This window comes from Aquarana catesbeiana, linkage group LG12 (assembly GCF_042186555.1).
Source record: "Aquarana catesbeiana isolate 2022-GZ linkage group LG12, ASM4218655v1, whole genome shotgun sequence".
NCBI classification, from domain to species: Eukaryota; Metazoa; Chordata; class Amphibia; order Anura; family Ranidae; genus Aquarana; species Aquarana catesbeiana.
Window position 1 is genome coordinate 236,273,379 of NC_133335.1, and position 19,304 is coordinate 236,292,682.

At 42.3% G+C, this 19,304-nt stretch overlaps 1 protein-coding gene across 3 annotated transcripts in view; it reads right to left on the bottom strand.

The window, feature by feature from the left end:
* Nucleotides 1-1,565: 1,565 nt before the first annotated feature.
* Nucleotides 1,566-19,304, bottom strand: part of LOC141113683 (uncharacterized) — a 104,077-nt gene continuing 86,338 nt past the window's right edge. For 2 of the 3 annotated variants that reach the window (XM_073606938.1, XM_073606937.1), the window contains exons 4-5: nucleotides 14,964-15,236; nucleotides 1,566-6,517 (exon numbers count right to left, since the gene is read on the bottom strand). In XM_073606938.1, coding sequence (XP_073463039.1) covers nucleotides 6,423-6,517; nucleotides 14,964-15,236 — 368 coding nt within the window. In that variant the 3' untranslated portion in view covers nucleotides 1,566-6,422. Of the gene's footprint in view, nucleotides 6,518-12,021; nucleotides 12,108-14,963; nucleotides 15,237-19,304 lie in introns of all 3 variants that reach the window. The other variant, XM_073606936.1, reaches the window with a different exon arrangement.

A 19,304-nucleotide genomic window follows, 5' to 3' on the forward strand; every position in this document is an offset into this window, starting at 1 on the left:
CTATCAAGCATGGGATGGACTTTCCTTTTTAATTTTCATTACTTTTTTCAGTCTTCTTCAGTGAATACTGGACTTTATATTTCGTTCACCTATTTTTCACTTTTATTATTCTATTGGATATCATAGTTCATTGTCTTTTCATTATAGCGCTACACTGTATATTTTATTTTGTTTGGACTTTGTTTGAGTGTTAGCTGCTTTCAGTTTTTGTTTGACTTATTGTGGTTTAGCGCAGTAATTTCACCATTTTTCCAGCTACATAAATTCCAGTATATACTGTATACCATAGTTTGCAGACGCTATAACTTTTGCACAAACCAATTATTATACAATTATTGTTTTTTGTTTTTGTTTTTTTGTTTTTTTTTTTACCAAAGACATGTAACAGATTAATTTTTGGCCCCAATTTATATTTTTTTTTTTATTGGATGCGTTTTATAACAGAAATGAGAAAATATATATTTTTTTAAATTTTCGGTCTTTTTTCGTTGATATAATAAAAACTAACAAACCCAGTGGTGATCAAATACCACCAAAAGAAATCTCAATTTGTGTGAAAAAAATGATAGAAATTTAATTGGGGTAAAGTGCCGCATGATCGCGCAGTTAAAGTAGCGCAGTGCTGAATAGCAAAAAATGAGGTAAAACCTTCCGGAGGTCAAGTGGTTTATTAAGGTTCAGGAGGGTAGTATTTTCAATATGAGCTTTAAGATCAAGAACACGGGGATAGGATCTCAAACTAGCAGGAGGGAAGTTCGAATCTAACATTAGAAAGTATTTACTGCAAGCGGAGATGATGCTTGGGATGACTATATACAAAAGTCCTCCCAAGTGATCCATATAAATCCAAGGAGAACACCCCTGGTGTACATCAAGAGTTCTTCTAAAAGTGGTAAAAAGATCCTCCACCAACACCACAGGACACCGGGCCTCTTACCCTCAGAAACGGACCACCAAGTTATAAATGGTCTAAAAGTGTTCAGTCCTCCACCTGGTACGGTCAGGTTCCCAATAGGCAGCACAAGATTGTAGTCCAATCCTGATGTCCCCTCTAGAATCGTCCCCTCTAGAAGTCTAATTATGACGAAACGCATTGGTTGGACCCTGGACGCGTGACGTCGTGAAGACCGCGGCCATCTTGTTGGTTGGAAACTTGCATTGGATGTTAATGACATGCTTGAATTTTTCATACATTTTGTGAGTTTTTGGAATTTTTTAAATAAATATTTAAGAGCTCATACATTCTACACCATGAGGCGGTTTTTGTTCTACCTTTGACACACATGCATGGTGATCCAACCATATTTTTAGCAGCGCTGCGTTTTATTTTTACTATTTTGCTGACTGTCACAGTTTATGCTAGCTGCTTTTTTGGAATTGCTTTAATAAACTTATAAGTATTTCAATGTTTTTTGTTTTTTTAAACCCCTCTTTATGTGTATTATAATAATTATACTTACAGTACTGTATATACAGCATATGTACATGAGGAAAGATTTTTTTTTTTTTTTTTTTTTAGGAAGACTTTTATTAGTATTTTTGTATAAGCCAATATACAACACAAATATAAACAATGTATTTTTTATTAGATTATCAAAAAATGACAAGGCAATAAGAAAATAAAAGAACCAGTACTTATGAAAAGGTCAGGCAGACAAAGCAGGAGATAACTCATCTCCCTACATTGAGTAGCATTACCAATCCACTAAAAGATCTCAAAAGTATACAAATGATAAATATATAAATAATAAACATAGCAGGTTCTTTCAAAACATATGGAAATAAATTTGTTCAGACTAAGATACAGAGAGGGAAAAAAAGTATTTGCTCCCCTGCTGATTTTGTACGTTTGCCCCACTGACAAAGAAACGATCGGTCTATAATTTTAATGGTCGGTTTATTTTAACAGTGAGAGACAGAATAGCAACAAAAATATCCAGAAAAACGCATTTCAAAAAAGTTATAAATTGATTTGCATTTTAATGAGTGAAATAAGTATTTGATCCCCTATCAATCGGCAAGATTTCTGGCTCCCAGGTGTCTTCTATACAGGTAACCAGCTGAGATTCGGAGCACTCTCTTAAAGGGAATGCTCCGAATCTCAGCTGGTTACCTGTATAAAAGACACCTGTCCACAATCAATCAGATTCCAATCTCTCTCCACCATGGCCAAGACCAAAGAGCTGTCCAAGGATGCCGGGGACAAGATTGTAGACCTACACAAGGCTGGAATGGGCTACAAGACCATCGCCAAGCAGCTTGGTAAAAGGGTGTCAACAGATGGAAGAAACACAAAATAACCGTCAATCTCCCTCGGTCTGGGGCTCCATGGAAGATCTCACCTCGTGGAGTTTCAATGATCATGAGAACGGTGAGGAATCAGCCCAGAGCTACATGGGAGAATCTTGTCAATGATCTCAAGGCAGCTGGGACCATAGTCACCAAGAAAACAATTAGTAACATACTACACCGTGAAGGACTGAAATCCTTCAGCACGCGCAAAGTCCCCCTGCTCAGGAAAGCACATGTACAGGTCCGTCTGAAGTCTACTATGAGCATCTGAATGATTCAGAGGAGAACTGGGTGAAAGTGTTGTGGTGAGATGAAACCAAAATCAAGCTCATTGGCCTCAACTCGCCTTTTTTGGAGGAGGTATACTGTCTATGACCCCAAGAACACCATCCCCACTGTTCAACATGGAGGTGGAAACATTATGCTTTGGGGGTGTTTTTCTGCTAAGAGGACAGGACAACTTCACCGCATCAAAGGAATGATGGACGGGGCCATGTACCTTCAAATCTTGGGTGAGAATCTCCTTCCCTCAGCCAGGGCATTGAAAATGGGTCGTGGATGGGTATTCCAGCATGACATTGACCCAAAACACACAGCCAGGGCAATAAAGGAGTGGCTCAAGAAGAAGCACATTAAGGTCCTGGAGTGGCCTAGCCAGTCTCCAGACCTTAATCCCATAGAAAATATGTGGAGGAAGCTGAAGGTTCGAGTTACCAAACATCAGCCTCGAAACCGAGAGGATCTGCAAAGAGGAGTGGGACAAAATCCCTCCTGAGATGTGTGCAAACCTGGTGGCCAACTACAAGAAATGTCTGACCTCTGTGATTACCAACGAGGGTTTTGCCTCCAAGTACTAAGTCATGCTTTGCAAAGGGGTCAAATACTTATTTCACTGCAAATCAATTTATAACTTTTTTGAAATGCGTTTTTCTGAATATTTATGTTGTTATTCTGTCACTCACTGTTAAAATAAACCGACCATTAAAATTATAGACTGATCATTTCTTTGTCAGTACAAAATCAGCAGACCCCCATCGTACCCCTCAGGGTGTGCTCTCTCTCTCCCTCTCCTGCATCGTTAATCTCCATTTAACGCATTTCATCAGAATGAGGTCATGAGGGGCACCTGCCCCTCATGACCTCATTCTGACGAAATGCGTTGAATGAAACGTAAAGATACGGGAGAAAGAGAGAGACACTATGTGGGCTGCTTGCTGGTAGTAAGTAAATAGCCAGTAGTGATGTGACCTCCATCAGGGTGTGTTCTCATCTTTTAGTTTGACCCCCCACTGCAAAGGTCAACTGAGTATGAGGATAACAACCAACGCAGATTGATGGCCACAAAGGGGTGTTCTCATAGGCAAAATGAGCATAGCTTCAATAGATCAGGAGCAGTAACAGTGAACCCAGCTAGCTATAATCATAGCCCCACATGGCTCAGCTCAAAAAAAGAGATATAAATCATAGTGCTCACTGCTGAAATGTTTACTAACCCCTTCCCACTGCCGCCCCCGGCCCTTAAAGAAGTATCAAAATGCCAGGAGCCGGAGGCTGGCATTACGATTGTGTGACTACTGTGATTGGCTGTCACAGCAGTCACATGATCGAAAGCTTTCAATTGCAAGTATGCATTGGCAGCTTTCTGTGACAGTTTGGTTACTGTACTGCTCTCAGCTTTGTAAACTGTTTGCCTATAGATGCATATATGCCGCTCCCTCTACATTAGAGACCCCCTGCAGAGAAGCTGCATATATACTTGCGGCCAGCAGAAAGTAGTTAGCACAAAAGACAAATATGCACTAACGTGTACAGAAAAAATGCAAGCTTTAAACAAAGATGGAGAGTCATTGCCTAATTGCTAGTTTCCAAAGCTGAGCTGTATGTGCTGGCAGAGTGCCACTCAAGCAAAGGTTACTAGCAAGCCGCCCGTATAGCATTTCTCTCTTTCTCCCATATCGTTATGCTTCACTCAATGCATTTTATCAGAATGACATCATCAGGGGCACCTGCCCCTGATGACATCATTTTGCCAAAATGCGTTGGTGAGAGTTTAACGATATGGAAGAGACAGAGAGAGAGCACACCCTGAGGGGTACGGTGGAGGTCACGTCACTACTGCATGTTCACAGATGGAGTTTGGTCACTATCTGACACGGACTTGATTATAATGGTTTCGCTGTTCACTATTTTTGCACATAAATTTATGTTACTATATTGTCCACATTACTTTAGTTGCGTTTGATCATTTTTGGATCATTCATTTACACATACATTATATTACCAAAAGTATTAGGACTCCTGCCTCTACACACACAAGGCCTTTAATGCCTTCCCAGTCTTAGTCCGTAGGGTTCAATATTGAGTTGGCCCACCCTTTGCAGCTATAACAGCTTCAACTCTTCTGGGAAGGCCGTCCACAAGGTTTAGGAGTGTGTCTATGGGAATGTTTGACCATTCTTCTAGAAGAGCATTTGTGAGGTCAGGCTCTGATGTTGGAGAGAAGGCCTGGCTCGCACTGTCCGCTCTAATTCATCCCAAAGGTGTTCTATCGGGTTGAGGTCAGGACTCTGTGCAGGCCAGTCAAGTTCCTCCACCACAAACTCGCTTATCCATGTCTTTATGGACCTTGCTTTGTGCACTGGTCCAAATCCTTTGGTGGAGGGGGGATTATGGTGTGGGGTTGTTTCTCAGGGGTTGGGCTTGGCTCCTTAGTTCCAGTGAAGGGAACTCTTAAGGTGTCAGCATACCAAGACATTTTGGACAATTTCCAAATCATTTGGTGGAGGGGGGATTATGGTGTGGGGTTGTTTCTCAGGGGTTAGGCTTGGCTCCTTAGTTCCAGTGAAGGGAACTATAATGCCCCATGCACACGGTCGGACTTGCCAACGGGATAACCTCCGTCGGCAATTCCGACGGAAAGATTTAGAACATGTTCTCTATCTAAGTCCATCAGAAATGCCGACAGAAAAAGTCCGATGGGGCATACACATGGTCGGAATATCCGACCAAAAGCTCCCATCGGACTATTTCTGTCGGGAATTCCGGCCGTGTGTACACGGCATTAAAGCGTCAGCATACCAAAACATTTTGGACAATTTCATACTCCCAACTTTGTGGGAACAATTTGGGGTTGGCCCAGTGCAAAAAAAACAAGGTCCATAAAAGACATGGATGAGCGAGTTTTGGGGTGGAGGAACTGGACTGGCCTGCACAGAGTCCTAAACTCAACCCGATAGAACACCTCGAAATAGAGCAGAGACTGGTAGGTGAGCGCTACCATCAGTCCTATGTCATGCCAACAGCAAAGCATCCTGAGACCATTCATGTGTGGGGTTACTTCTCATGCCAAGGGAGTGGGCTCACTCACAATTTTGCCTGAGAACACCGCCATGAAAAAAGAATGGTACAAAACCATCCTCCGAGAGCAACTTCTCCCAACCATCCAAGAACAGTTTGGTGAGGAACAATGCCTTTTCCAACATGATGGAGCACCTTACCATAAGGCAAAAGTGATAACTAAGTGGCTTGGGGAACAAAACATTGAACTGTTGGGTCCATGGTCGGGAAATTCCTCAGACCTTAATCCCATTGAGAACTTGTGGTCAATCCTCAAGGGGCGGGTGAACAAAAAACCCCACAAATTCTGACAAACTCCAAGTATTGATTATGGAAGAATAGGTGCCGGCCATTAGTCAGGATGCGGCCCAGAAGTTGCCGTGCCACCCTTGCTTGTACATGTAGTGCTCCTCATGTTCTTCATGGTTTTATGTGAATAAAAGCATTTGGATCTCAGTTTGTTGTGCAGCCATCCGGATTTTCCTTTCATTATTGCATCAGCTGCGACTGGGTGAGCAGTGAGACCATACTATTGGAGCCGGTGTTCTATCGGATAGTACCTGCTATCGAGAAGTGCCCAGGATGTAGTGCGCATGCGCCACATGAAACACGCCTCGCCAGCGCCAGGCACAATCTGACATAAACATTTCTTCCGTCGGCTATTGTGAGCAGGCGCCGTCTCGCCGTCACAACAGCTGATCGTAAAAATCAGCTGTTGTGCTGTTCCGTACGGCGCATGCGCAGTACATCCCAGGCACTTCTCAATAGCGGGCACTACCTGATAGAACACCGGCTCACCTGCGAGCAGCGTGGACCTCTTGTTTGGAGCAGAAGTTGATTGACAGCATGCCAGGGGAATTGCAGAGGTCTTGAAAAAGAAGGGTCAATACTGCAAAATATTGATTCTTTGCATTAACTTCATGTCATTGTCAATAAAAGCTTTTGACACTATAATAAAAATGTTTTATTATTATCATTTATTATTATTAATTCATTACGCTTCATTCGTTTAGATGCGGCATTCGTTATTTCGGATAATTCGAAATTTCAGATAAATTTGTATTCGTTACGTTCACTAACAGCCAAATTTAAAAAGGAAATTCCAATACCTCGAATTTAAAGTGATTGTAAGGGTTCGTTTTTTTTTTTTTTTTTTTTTTTTTTTTTTTAAGAATAACAAACATATCATACTTACCTCCACTGTGCAGCTCGTTTTTCACAGAATGGCTCGGCGGCTCTCGCGGTTCCTCCCCGCATCGGAGAACCCCCTAGGAGAAGCGCTCTCCCAGGGTGGGGGGGGTTACCTTGCGGGCGCGCTCCCGAGTCCAGCATTCTGCGTCCATAGCCGCCAAATGTATGACTCGGCCCCGCCCCCCGGCGCTCGCATCATTAGATTTGATTGACAGCAGCGGGAGCCAATGGCTGCGCTGCTATCGATCTATCCAATCAAGAGCCGAGAACCCCGGGCAGGGGGACAGCGCGTCCCCGTCGGGTGAAGTTCCAGGGGCTCAGGTAAGTAAAACGGGGGGCGGCGGTCACTGACAGGTGTTTTTTCACCTTAATGCATAGGATGCATGAGGGTTTACAACCCCTTTAATAGTTAGTAGTTATTATTTAGTTAGTTAGTTATTATTTTGGATTTTCAAATTTTTGGATTTTCTTTCTTTATTTTGGATTTTCCTTCTTTTGAATTTTTGTTCTTATTTTCGGATTTTCAAATTTTTCTAATTTTTGGATTTTCGAATTTACGAATTATCGAAATAACGAATACCGCATCTAAACGAATGGCACATAACGAATTCAAATTTTTCCGAACATACAAATTAATTCGAAATAACAAGTTTCGATCATAAGGAATGACCCGAAAAACTAAAAAAAAAACCAAAAAAAAAAAAACGAATGTAACTAAAACAAAAAAAATTTTCAGCAGTGCACATGTCTACCGGCTAGGACATTCAGCCAAAATAATTATTTTTTTCCATAGCGAATATTGGATCAATAGATAGTAGGTCTTCTTTAAATGTAAATTCTATACTGCGCTAAACTGTGCTACACCATGTAAGTCTGTACCAAAGTCTGCAAATACATATAGACCTATAGATACATGTAGAAAATATAATAAAATAAATAAAATAAAAAACAATAAATAAATAATCAAATTTTATGAATATAATAACACAATAAATACAACAAATATTAAAATAAAGTGCTCCTGTGACTTTGTAATACTGGTACTGTCAATAAAGGTATAAAAAAAAATCCCCTTATAAGCGATTTCCAAAGGAAGTGCCTCTGTGACAACCAATAAATATTAATGTCACAATCTTATAAAGAACATGCAGAAAGTGCATATATATAAATAAATACATTCCAAAAAATTGTGCTTTTGTGCCACAGGGTTCTAAAGTAAACAGTTCTAAATAAAAAATCCTGGGAGTGATGCAAAAAAATCCTGTTGATAGAATGCGTTGAAGTGCATACACGTGATGCTCAGTTGTGCTGTTATTGACATGCAATGGTGTCCCTAGGGGGGGCAGAAGGGGCCCTGACCCCCCCCCCCCAACATTGTGCTGTTATTGACATGCTCATTCGTGTTGCAGATTATGCGTTGGTGCAATCCGGTGACCCCCTTGGTAATGCGTGCTCACCGTAGAGCGTGTGACTCAGCTGTTACGCTTAGTCAAAACGCGCGTTTGAACCACCCCAGGGTTCTGTGCTGGTAACTGGATCCCCGGGTTCCCAATGCAAGGTAGGGGTATATGAGAGAAAAACTCGATGGTGTGATATTGTTTAAAAGTTTATTAGGGGAGGGGCCAGGACGGAGCGAGAGGTAGTTCATCTGCCTGGGATGTGATACATATCATACCTTTCTGCTGATTCGGTAGTTTACAAGCCTTACACAGAGTGGTGCACTGACGCACCTTGCACATGTGAGTACCCCATTTGGGGAGTGTATATTAATTGCTTAATAAACTTTTAAACGATATCACACCATCGATTTTTTCTCTCATATGCCCTCGAGATACTGCATTGGGAACCCGGGATCCAGTTACCAGCACAGAACTCTGGGGTGGATCAAACGTGTGTTTTGACTGATGCCGCCTACACACGACAACAGACAACAGAGGTCCAAAGGTCTTTCCGACGGACTTTCGACTGACTTTCTAACTAACGGACTTGCCTACACACGTTCACACCAAAGTCCGACGGATTCGTACGTGATGACGTACGACCGGAATAAAATAAGGAAGTTGATAGCCGGTAGCCAATAGCTGCCCTAGCGTCGTTTTTTGTCCGTCGGACTAGCAAACAGACGAGCGGATTTTTCGACCAGACTCGAGTCCGTCGAAAAGATTTGAAGCATGTTCCAAATCTAAAGTCCGTCAGATTTTCGCTGCCGGTCCGATGGAGCCCACACACGGTCGGATTGTCCGCCAGACAGTCCGGTCAAAAAACAGCCGAGTCACACGCTCTAAGGTGAGGACGCATTACCTAGGGGGTCACCGGATTGCACCAATGCATGATCTGCAACATGAATGGATCTATGAGCATGTCAACAGTGGCGTCTCCAGCTTTCATATTTGGGGGGGGCACATGGGGGGACAGGGACAAAAGTAGGGGGCAACTATAAGATGCAATTATATATATATATCCTGGGGCCCTTTACTACAATCCCACAACGGGCCCTTTCACATGTTCTGCAGTGAGCTCCCTTCCTACTGTATTGGGCCCCCCCCCCCCCCAGGGTGGCAGAAAACAAGAGATATATGTCACCAGCATACCAAGAAAATATAAGGGTCCAAATAGGGTTTCCACCATTTCTTTAAGCCAAACCCGAACACTTTTGCTGCACAGGGCAATATTTTATTTTTTTGCAGTTAACACTATAGAATTATAAAAGACCTTGGATACATTTGGGTGTCCCAACGAGAGTAGTAAAGAGCGCCTTGGCAAACAGTGGGGCCCCCACTCTTTGCTGACATTATCACTCCACCCTTGAATCAAACTTGCCCCCAAACAGCTGACTATCTTTGTTACTTGGGAAGCCACAGCCTGGTCTGAATATTGTGTCCGGGTTTCAGGTGGACTGAAACCCGGACACATGAGTCAAAACCCGAACTGTCAAGGTGAATCCTGGACAGGTGGCAACCCTAGGTCCAAAGCAGTGGGAGAACTATTAAGGTTGCAAAAGTTGTCTTGCCACCGGGCCCTGGTGTTCTGCCACTGTGGGGTTCCCCAGCCTCCTCTTGCTGTCCTGCCCCTGCTTTTGACAGTGCTGGTTTGGCATCTCTTGGAATTTACAGGCTGGTTCTCCTGTCCTAAGGATGAGGATAATTAGTCTGTTTTTTCAGTAACTGAGAGTCCTGGTGGAGTCCTTCCTGCAACTCGCTCTTCTCCCTGCCAATGAGGATGCAGGGGAAGGAGCAGATTGGGCGGCCGTGGTTGTGTGAGCGCTCGCATTATGCAGTGTCAGCGAGCAGAGGCAGGGGGGGAGGAATCACCCGCAGGAGCTGACTGGGGACGCTCTCCCTCTCAATAGGGACTGTGTTACTCAAGTGGCAGCCCGAGTAAGATGTGGCGCATCCGCTACGAATGCAAACAAAAAGACATTGCCTTTTTGTAAAAAAAAAAAAAATTGGGGGGCAGATGGTGGGGCACAGCATAATGTTGGGGGGGTTCAGGGCCCCCTCTGGCCCCCCCTAGGGACGCCATTGCATGTCAATAACAGCACAACCGAGCATCACGTGTATGCACTTCAACACGTTCTATCAACAGGATTTTTTTTCAACACTCACAGGATTTTTTATTTAGAAACTGTTTACTTTAGAACCCTGTGGCACAAAAGTACAATTTTTTGGAATGTATTTATTTTTATATATATGCACTTTCTGCATGTTCTTTATAAGATTGTGACATTAATTTTTATTGGTTGTCACAGAGGCACTTCCTTTGGAAATCACTTATGCCGCGTACACACGGTCGGACTTTTCGTCTACAAAAGTCCGACAGCCTGTCCGACAGACTTCCTGCGGACTTTCGGCGGACTTGCAGCAGACTTTCTAACGAACGGACTTGCCTACACACGACCACACAAAAGTCCGACGGATTCGTACGTGATGACGTACACCGGACTAAAATAAGGAAGTTCATAGCCAGTAGCCAATAGCTGCCCTAGCATGGGTTTTTGTCCGTCGGACTAGCACACAGACGAGCGGATTTCGGGGTCCGTCGTAGTTACGACGTAAAGATTTGAAGCATGTTTCAAATCTAAAGTCCGTCGGATTTGAGGCTGAAAAAGTCTGCTGAAAGTCCGGAGAAGCCCACACACGATCGGATTACCAGCCAGCTTTAGTCCGTCGGCGTCCGTTGGACTTTTGTAGACGAAAAGTCCGACCGTGTGTACGCGGCATTATAAGGGGATTTTTTTATACCTTTATTGACAGTACCAGTATTACAAAGTCACAGGAGCACTTTATATTAATTTTTGTTGCATTTACTATTATTTATTTATTGTTCTTTATTTTATTATATATTTTACATGTATCTATAGGCCTATATGTATTTGCAGACTTTGGTACAGACTTACATGATGTAGCACGCTTTAGCACAGCACAGAATTTACAGTTTTTGCTATCTGCACAAATTTATGAGACGCGTTTAACGCATGCAGCTGAGTGGCGTGAAATTGGGCATAAGGCTCATTGAGGCTCGCAGGATTTTGTTTTTCAGGTCTTCTTTAATCACAGCACAGAAAGAAGTTTCATACTTTGGAGCAGAAAATAGACAACTAGATAGATCCCCCCCCCCCTCCGAAGAGCTGATTGGTGAAAAGTGAAGCAAAAGTTTATTTATGTCAACCAATCAGAATCCATATTTCATGGTGGGGGAAATCTCATTTGCTGCTATGGGTCGCGGGAACTGCTTTGTCTCCAGTTGTCACAGATTGTGGATCTCAGATCACTTCCTATCCATGTGCACAGCAAAACCTAATCCCCCATTGCTATGAGATACGAATATATATATATATATATATATATATATATATATATATATATATATATATATATATATATGTGTGTGTGTAAAAAAAGTACCACTGAGGGGCCAGTTCACACCACATGCAGACCAGGGCGTTTTTTTTTTTCTGCATCAAGAACGCTTGGAAACTAGGTTATATGGTCTTCAATGGCATAGTCCGCACCAGTGCTTGCAGTTCCAGAAAAAAAAAAAAAGTAGAAAATGCTGCAGTTTTCCTGCACCAGACTGTACTGGAACGCCATGGGGGGCGGTTCACTCCATAGAAACGCATTCCGGAGGCGTTCCAGATGCTTTGCTGAGTGCAAGTTTTTGGCGCGTTTTGTATGCGTCCCAGTACGTTTTTGCCATACGTACCAATAATCCGACTACGATGGCAAATCCTACGGCTGCAACTCCAACTCCAATACCGACGTGTCCCGTGGAGGGCTGTGGGGCTTTTGCTGTGGAAATATTTATATATATTTTAGTGTTGGGTTATATAGAAGCAGCTTTCAATGAAGCAGCACCTGTTGGAACCCACAGACTTCCTAGACTGCAGTCTCCAGCACATCACCATACATGGCCGGGAATCCCAGAGATAGCCGTGACATCACTGACCAAATATGGTCACTGGCCAATTATTTGGTCAGGGTTGTCACTACTATCCCCGCCCCTTCATATACACTCACGGGTCACTTTTTTAGGTCCACCTTACTAGTAGCGGGTTGGACCCCCTTTATTAGGTCCACCTTGCTAGTGGCGGGTTGGACCCCCTTTATTAGGTCCACCTTGCTAGTGGCAGGTTGGACCCCCTTTATTAGGTCCCCCTTGCTAGTAGCGGATTGGGCCCCCTTTATTAGGTCCCCCTTGCTAGTAGCGGGTTGGGCCCCCTTTATTAGGTCCCCCTTGCTAGTAGCGGGTTAGGCCCCCTTTATTAGGTCCCCCTTGCTAGTAGCGGGTTGGACCTCCCTTTTGCCTTCATTCTTGGTGGCATAGATACAACAAGGTGTTGGAAACGTTCCTCAGAGATTTTGCTCCATAGTGACATGATGGCATCACTTGGTTTCTGCAGATTTGTTGGCTGCACATCCATGGTGCGAATCTCCCGTTTCCACCACATCTTTTCTATTCCATTCTATTCTTTTCTATTCAATTTGAATTCCAATTTATTCTATTTGAAATTTGAATTTCAGAAGATGGTTATATTTATTCTGTTTTATTCTATTCTATTCCTTTATTTACTATTCTATTTTATTGTACTCTAGTCTTTTATTTTCTATTCTATTTTGTTCTGTTTTACTCTATTCTTTTATTTTCTATTATATTCTTTTCTATTCTATTTCCTTATTTACTATTCTATTTTATTGTACTCTGGTCTTTTATTTTCTATTCTGTTTTACTCTATTCCTTTATTTTCTATTCTGCCCCTTATTTTTTTCTATTCTTTTTTATTTTCTATTCTATTCTGTTTTACTCTATTATATTCTATTCTTGTTTTTTCTATTATATTCTATTAGATTATTTTCTATTCTTTTTCTTTATTTACTATTTTATTTTTGTTGTACTCTGGTCTTTTATTTTTTATTCTGTTTTACGCTATTCCTTTATTTTCTATTCTGCCCTTTATTTTTTTCTATTTTATTTTTTTCTATTCTTTTATTTTCCATTCTGTTCTGTTTTACTCTATTATATTCTTTTATATTCTATTCTATTATTTTCTTTTCTATTCTATTTTTTTTATTTACTATTCTATTTTATTGTACTCTAGTCTTTCATTTTCTATTCTATTTTGTTCTGTTTTACTCTATTCTTTTATTTTCTATTTTGCCTCTTATTTTTTTCTATTCTTTTTTTTCTATTCTTTTATTTTCTATTCTATTTTATTGTACTATGATCTTTTATTTTCTATTCTACTTCTGTTCTGTTTTACTTTATTCTTTTATTTTCTATTTTGCCTCTTATTTTTTTTCTATTCTTTTATTTTCTATTCTGTTCTGTTTTACTCTATTATATTCTATTCTTTTTTTCTATTATATTCTATTATATTCTTTTCTATTCTGTTTCTTTATTTACTATTCTATTTTTATTGTACTCTGGTATTTTATTTTCTATTCTGTTTTACTCTATTCCTTTATTTTCTATTCTGCCCCTTATTTTTTTCTATTCTATTTTTTTCAATTCTTTTATTTTCTATTCTGTCCCTTATTTTTTCTATTCTTTTATTTTCTATTATGTTCTGTTTTACCCTATTATACTATATTCGTTTATTTGCTATTATATTCTATTATATTCTTTTCTATTCTATTTCTTTATTTACTATTCTACTTTTATTTTACTCTGGTCTTTTATATTCTATTCTGTTTTACTCTATTCCTTTATTTTCTATTCTGCCCCTTATTTTTTTCTATTCTATTTTTTTCTATTCTTTTTTTTCTATTATATTCTATTATATTGTTTTCCATTCTATTTCTTTATTTACTATTCTATTTTTATTGTACTCTGGTCTTTTATTTTCAATTCTGTTTTACTCTATTCCTTTATTTTCTATTCTGTCCCTTATTTTTTCTATTCTTTTATTTTCTCTTCTGTTCTGTTTTACTCTATTATATTATATTCTTTTAATTTCTATTATATTCTTTTCTGTTCTATTTTTTTATTTACTATTCTATTTTATTGTACTCTGTTCTTTTATTTTCTATTTTGCCTCTTATTTTTTTTTCTATTCTATTTTTTTCTATTCTTTTATTTTCTATTCTGTATTGTTTTACTCTATTATATTCTATTCTTGTATTTTCTATTATATTCTGTTTCATTCTTTTCTATTCTATTCCTTTATTCTCCTTTTAATTCTATTCTATTTTATCATTTTTGGAAATTCAAATTTGATTAGAAAGCTATTCGAATTCGAAAACTATTAAAATTCGAATTTCGTCCAAAATTTTGATTCGTTAAAATTCGTTACTATTGAAATTCAGAATCATTTTTTCATTATTCGTAAATTCAGATGTATCCAAATTTCGAATTATGAAAAATTCATATGAATTTTGTTTTCGGAATGCACAAGTCTAATACTTAGACCCGGCTTCCACCAATGTACTGATTGTGCATATACCGTTCCTGCGGGATACCCATGAAAGTTGGAAACGATCGTAGTGGGCATCACTACTACACCGGCCGGCCGGGCCGAGGTCTATAGGGGGTCTATAGGTCTATAGGGGGCCGAGGTCTATAGGGGGTATGCCAATGCATAAGCCCCGGGTGTGAACGAGTCGATTATAATCGTGCCAGAAATAAATATGGCCGTATATGTATCTTACCTACAATAAGACAAGTTTCATTTCCCTTAAAATCCCTTTCAATTCCTTCTGCTGTCCCATGACATGTATAGCAGTCCCGGTCGCTCTCTCTCAGACCGGTCACCCAAATTGTGAGGTTCCGGAGGGTGCCGGAAAGCCGGATGCGACTTTTGTAATCCAAACTGCTGACCACCGAAAATGATGCCACATTCTCAACTTCATTCCATAGAGATATGTTTGGATCCTTCTCACCTGGGCCACGGCAGGCCACGGTGGGCGACTCTGCAGAGCTTGCTTGCAAATGAAGAACAAAAAGATAAAGAAAGTGGGTATTGGGTAAGTGAAACTCTAAAACACACGTATCAAACACAAGGCCCACAGGCCGAACCTCGCCTGCAGCTACAGCACCCCCCCCTTGTCTCACCTCACCTCGACACAGCAGTCAGCTGCAGAGCGGAGGACGGAACTCCTCCTACGGATCCTGCTCCTCTCTCTGCAGCTGTGTAGAGGCTCGCCTCTGCAGCCCCCTCATCTCAGGAGTTGGCAGCAGAGTAGAGGACAGAACTCCTCCTACAGATCCTGCTCTTCTCTGTGCAGCTGTGTAGAGGCTCGTCTCTTCAGCCCCCTCCTCTCTGGAGTTGGCAGCAGAGCGGAGGACAGAACTCCTCCTACGGATCCTGCTCCTCTCTGTGCAGCTGTGTAGAGGCTCGTCTCTGCAGCTCCCTTATCTCAGGAGTCGGCAGCAGAGTGGAGGACAGAACGCCTCCTACAGATCCTGCTCTTCTCTGTGCAGCTGTGTAGAGGCTCCTCTCTGCAACCCCCTCCTCTCAGGAGTTGGCAGCAGAGTGGAGGACAGAACTCCTCCTACAGATCCTGCTCTTCTCTGTGCAGCTGTGTAGAGGCTCGTCTCTTCAGCCCCCTCCTCTCAGGAGTCGGCAGCAGAGTGGAGGAGAGAACTCCTCCTACAGATCTTCCACCTTTCTGTGCAGCCACAGCACACCCTTCATCTCCGCCTCCCCTGGTCTCAGTATTCAGCTGACTCCAGCCCTCCTCAGGTCCTCCTCCAGACTCTGCACTTTCTGCTTCCCAGCTTCACCCCCCAGCTTCTTCCTGGCAGCAGCACAAGGTAAGGGGGGTGCACTGTGATGTAAGAGAGGGTGGGGGGCTTTTGGCTTCTGATTGTGGGGGGGGCTCATGACATCTGTTGTAAAGGGGGGGGTGCTCTGGACATCTATACATCTATTCTTACTGATACAACCATAAAACTGATGTGGCCTGCAATGAAGTGAGTTCCACACCCCTGCTCTAAAATCTTCTCTATTTTATTGCCCCCATGTGGAGCAATCTGAAGTAAGAAATCAGAGGGGAAATCATATACAGTATAAGCCGGGTGCAGGTACAGTGCCTAGAAAAAGTATTCATGATAAAGTTGTGGAGAAGTATAAAGCAGGGTTATGTTATAAAATAATCTCCCAAGCTTTGAACATCTCACGGAGCTCTGTTCAATCCATCATCGGAAAATGGGAAGAGTATGGCACAACTGCAAACCTACCAAGACATGGCCGTCCACCTAAACTGACCGGCCGGGCAAGGAGAGCATTCATCAGAGAAGAGCCAAGAGGTCCATGGTAACTCTGGAGGAGCTGCAGAGATCCACAGCTCAGGTGGGAGAATCTGTCCACAGGACAACTATTAGTCGTGTTCTCCACAAATCTGCCCTTTATGGAAGAGTGACAAGAAGAAAGACATTGGTGAAAGAAAGTCAAAAGAAGTCCTGTTTGTAGTTTGTGAGAAGCCATGTGGAGGACACAGCAAACATGTGGAAGAAGGTGCTCTGGTCAGATGAGACCAAAACTGAACTTTTTGGCCTAAAAGAAAAATGCTATGTGTGGCGGAAAACTAACACTGCACATCACCCTGAACACACCATCCCCACCGTGAAACATGGTGGTGGCAGCATCATGTGGTGTGGATGCTTTTCCTCAGCAGGGACAGGGAAGCTGGTCAGAGTTGATGGGAAGATGGATGGAGAAAACCTGTTAGAGTCTGCAAAAGACTTGAGACTGGGGCGGAGGTTCACCTTCCAGCAGGACAATGACCCTAAACATACAGCCAGAGCTACAATGGAATGGTTTAGAGCCATAGGTGTGCGCAGCCTATTGCATTAGGGTGTGCACCCTAAAGCTCAAACACACAGACGTGTGTGTGTGTGTGTGTATATATATATATATATATATATATATATATATATATATATATAATGTTCCATACTCTTACTCTTGGACCTTTCTGCTGCCTTTGATACAGTTGACCACCCCCTCCTCCTCAAAAAACTCAATTTGCTTGGTCTCCGTGGCTGCACTCTCTGTTGGTTCGAATCTTACCACAATCTCATCGCACCTTCAGTGTCACTTACAACTCCACTTCCTCCTCTCTAACTCCTCTTACCGTTGGGGTCCCCCAAGGTTCTGTCCTTGGACCTCTACTATTCTCGATCTACACTTCCTCCCTGGGTCAGCTGATAGCCTCCCATGGCTTTCACTACCATTTATATGCCGATGACAACCAAATCTATCTCTCTTCCCCTCAGTAGACACGTGCGATTCGTTTCGTACGAATTGTAAATTCCTACGAATTTCCGAAAATTTATATGTTCGGAAGCATCCAAAATACGAATTGCTATGCTTCCGAATTTTATACGAAATACGAATTTTCGTTGACGCATTTCGGATCCAAAAAAGTCTATAGGACACGAACAAGAATAATCAAAAGTGCTAATTTTAAAGGCTTATATGCAAGTTATTGTCATAAATAGTGTTTGAGGACCCGGGTCCTGCCCCAGGGGACATGTATCAATGCAAAAAAAAGTTTTAAAAAGGGCCGTTTTTTCGGGAGCAGTGATTTTAATAATGCTTAAAGTGAAACATTCCTTTAAATTTCGTACCTGGGGCGTGTCTATAGTATGCCTGTAAAGTGGCGCATGTTTCCCGTGTTTACAACAGTCCGAGAGCTAAATTACATTTTTAAAGGAAAAAAAGTCATTTAAAAGTACTAGTGCTAGTGCCGGCTATTAATTAATTGTCGTGTCTCTGCAATACACATAAAAGTCATTGAAAAAAACGGCCTGGGGTTTCCCCACAGTGCATTACCAGGCCCTTTGGGTCTGGTATGAATAGTAAGGGGAACCTCGCGCCAAAATTTTTTAAAAAATGGCGTGGGGGTCCCCCTAAAAATCCACACCAGACCCTTATCCGAGCACGCAACCTGGCAGGCCGCAGGAAAAGAGGGGGGGACAAGAGAGCGTCCCCCCTCCTGAACCGTACCAGGCCACATGGCCTCATCATGGGTAGGATGTCCCCATATTGATGGGGACAAGGGCCTCATCCCCACAACCCTTGCCCGGTGATTGTGGGGGTATGTGGACGGGGGGCTTATTGGAATCTGGAAGCCCCCTTTAACAAGGGGACCCCCAGATCCCACCCCCCTGTGTTAAATGGTAATGGGGTACAAATGTACCCCCTACCATTTCACAAAAAAGTGTCAAAAATGTTAAAAAAGACAATAGCCAGTTTTTGACAATTCCTTTATTAATGTCTTCTTCTTCCATCTTCCTCTTCTTCTTCCTCCGAGGCTTCTTCTTCTTCTACCTCCGGTTCTTCCTCCGGTTCTCTACTTCTTCCTTCAGTCTTCTCGTCCGGCATCTTCCTCCGAGGCTTCTTCTTCCCCGCTTCGTTTTCTGTAGAGTCCGGACGATCCGCCTCAATGGGATGCTCGCGCTGTGTGACGCTTCTGTTCTTCTGACAGTTCTTATATAACTGAGGGCGGGGCCACCCAGTGTCCCCACCCCCTCTAATGCACAGGGAATTCCCTATGGCTTTTCCCGTGGTCAGAGGGGGTGGGGTCACCCGTTATGTAACCGGGTGACCCCTCAGTTATATAAGAACTGTCAGAAGCACAGAAGCGTCACACAGCGCGATGCCTCTCATTGAGGCGGATCGTCCGGACTCTCCAGAGAACGAAGCGGGGAAGAAGTAGCCGCGGAGGAAGATGCCGGACAAGAAGACCAAAGGAAGAAGCTGAAGACCGGAGGAAGAAGAAGAGGAAAAAGCGGGCGGAAGAACAAGATGGAGGAAGAAAACTGAATGAAGACCAGAAGAAGATGGAAGAAGAAGCGGAGAAAGACGAAGAGATTAATAAAGGAATTGTCAAAAACAGGCTATTGTCTTTTTTAACATTTTTGACACTTTTTTTGTGAAATGGTAGGGGTACATTTGTACCCCATTACCATTTCACACAGGGGGGGCTGGGATATGGGGGTCCCCTTGTTAAAGGGGGCTTCCAGATTCCGATAAGCCCCCCGCC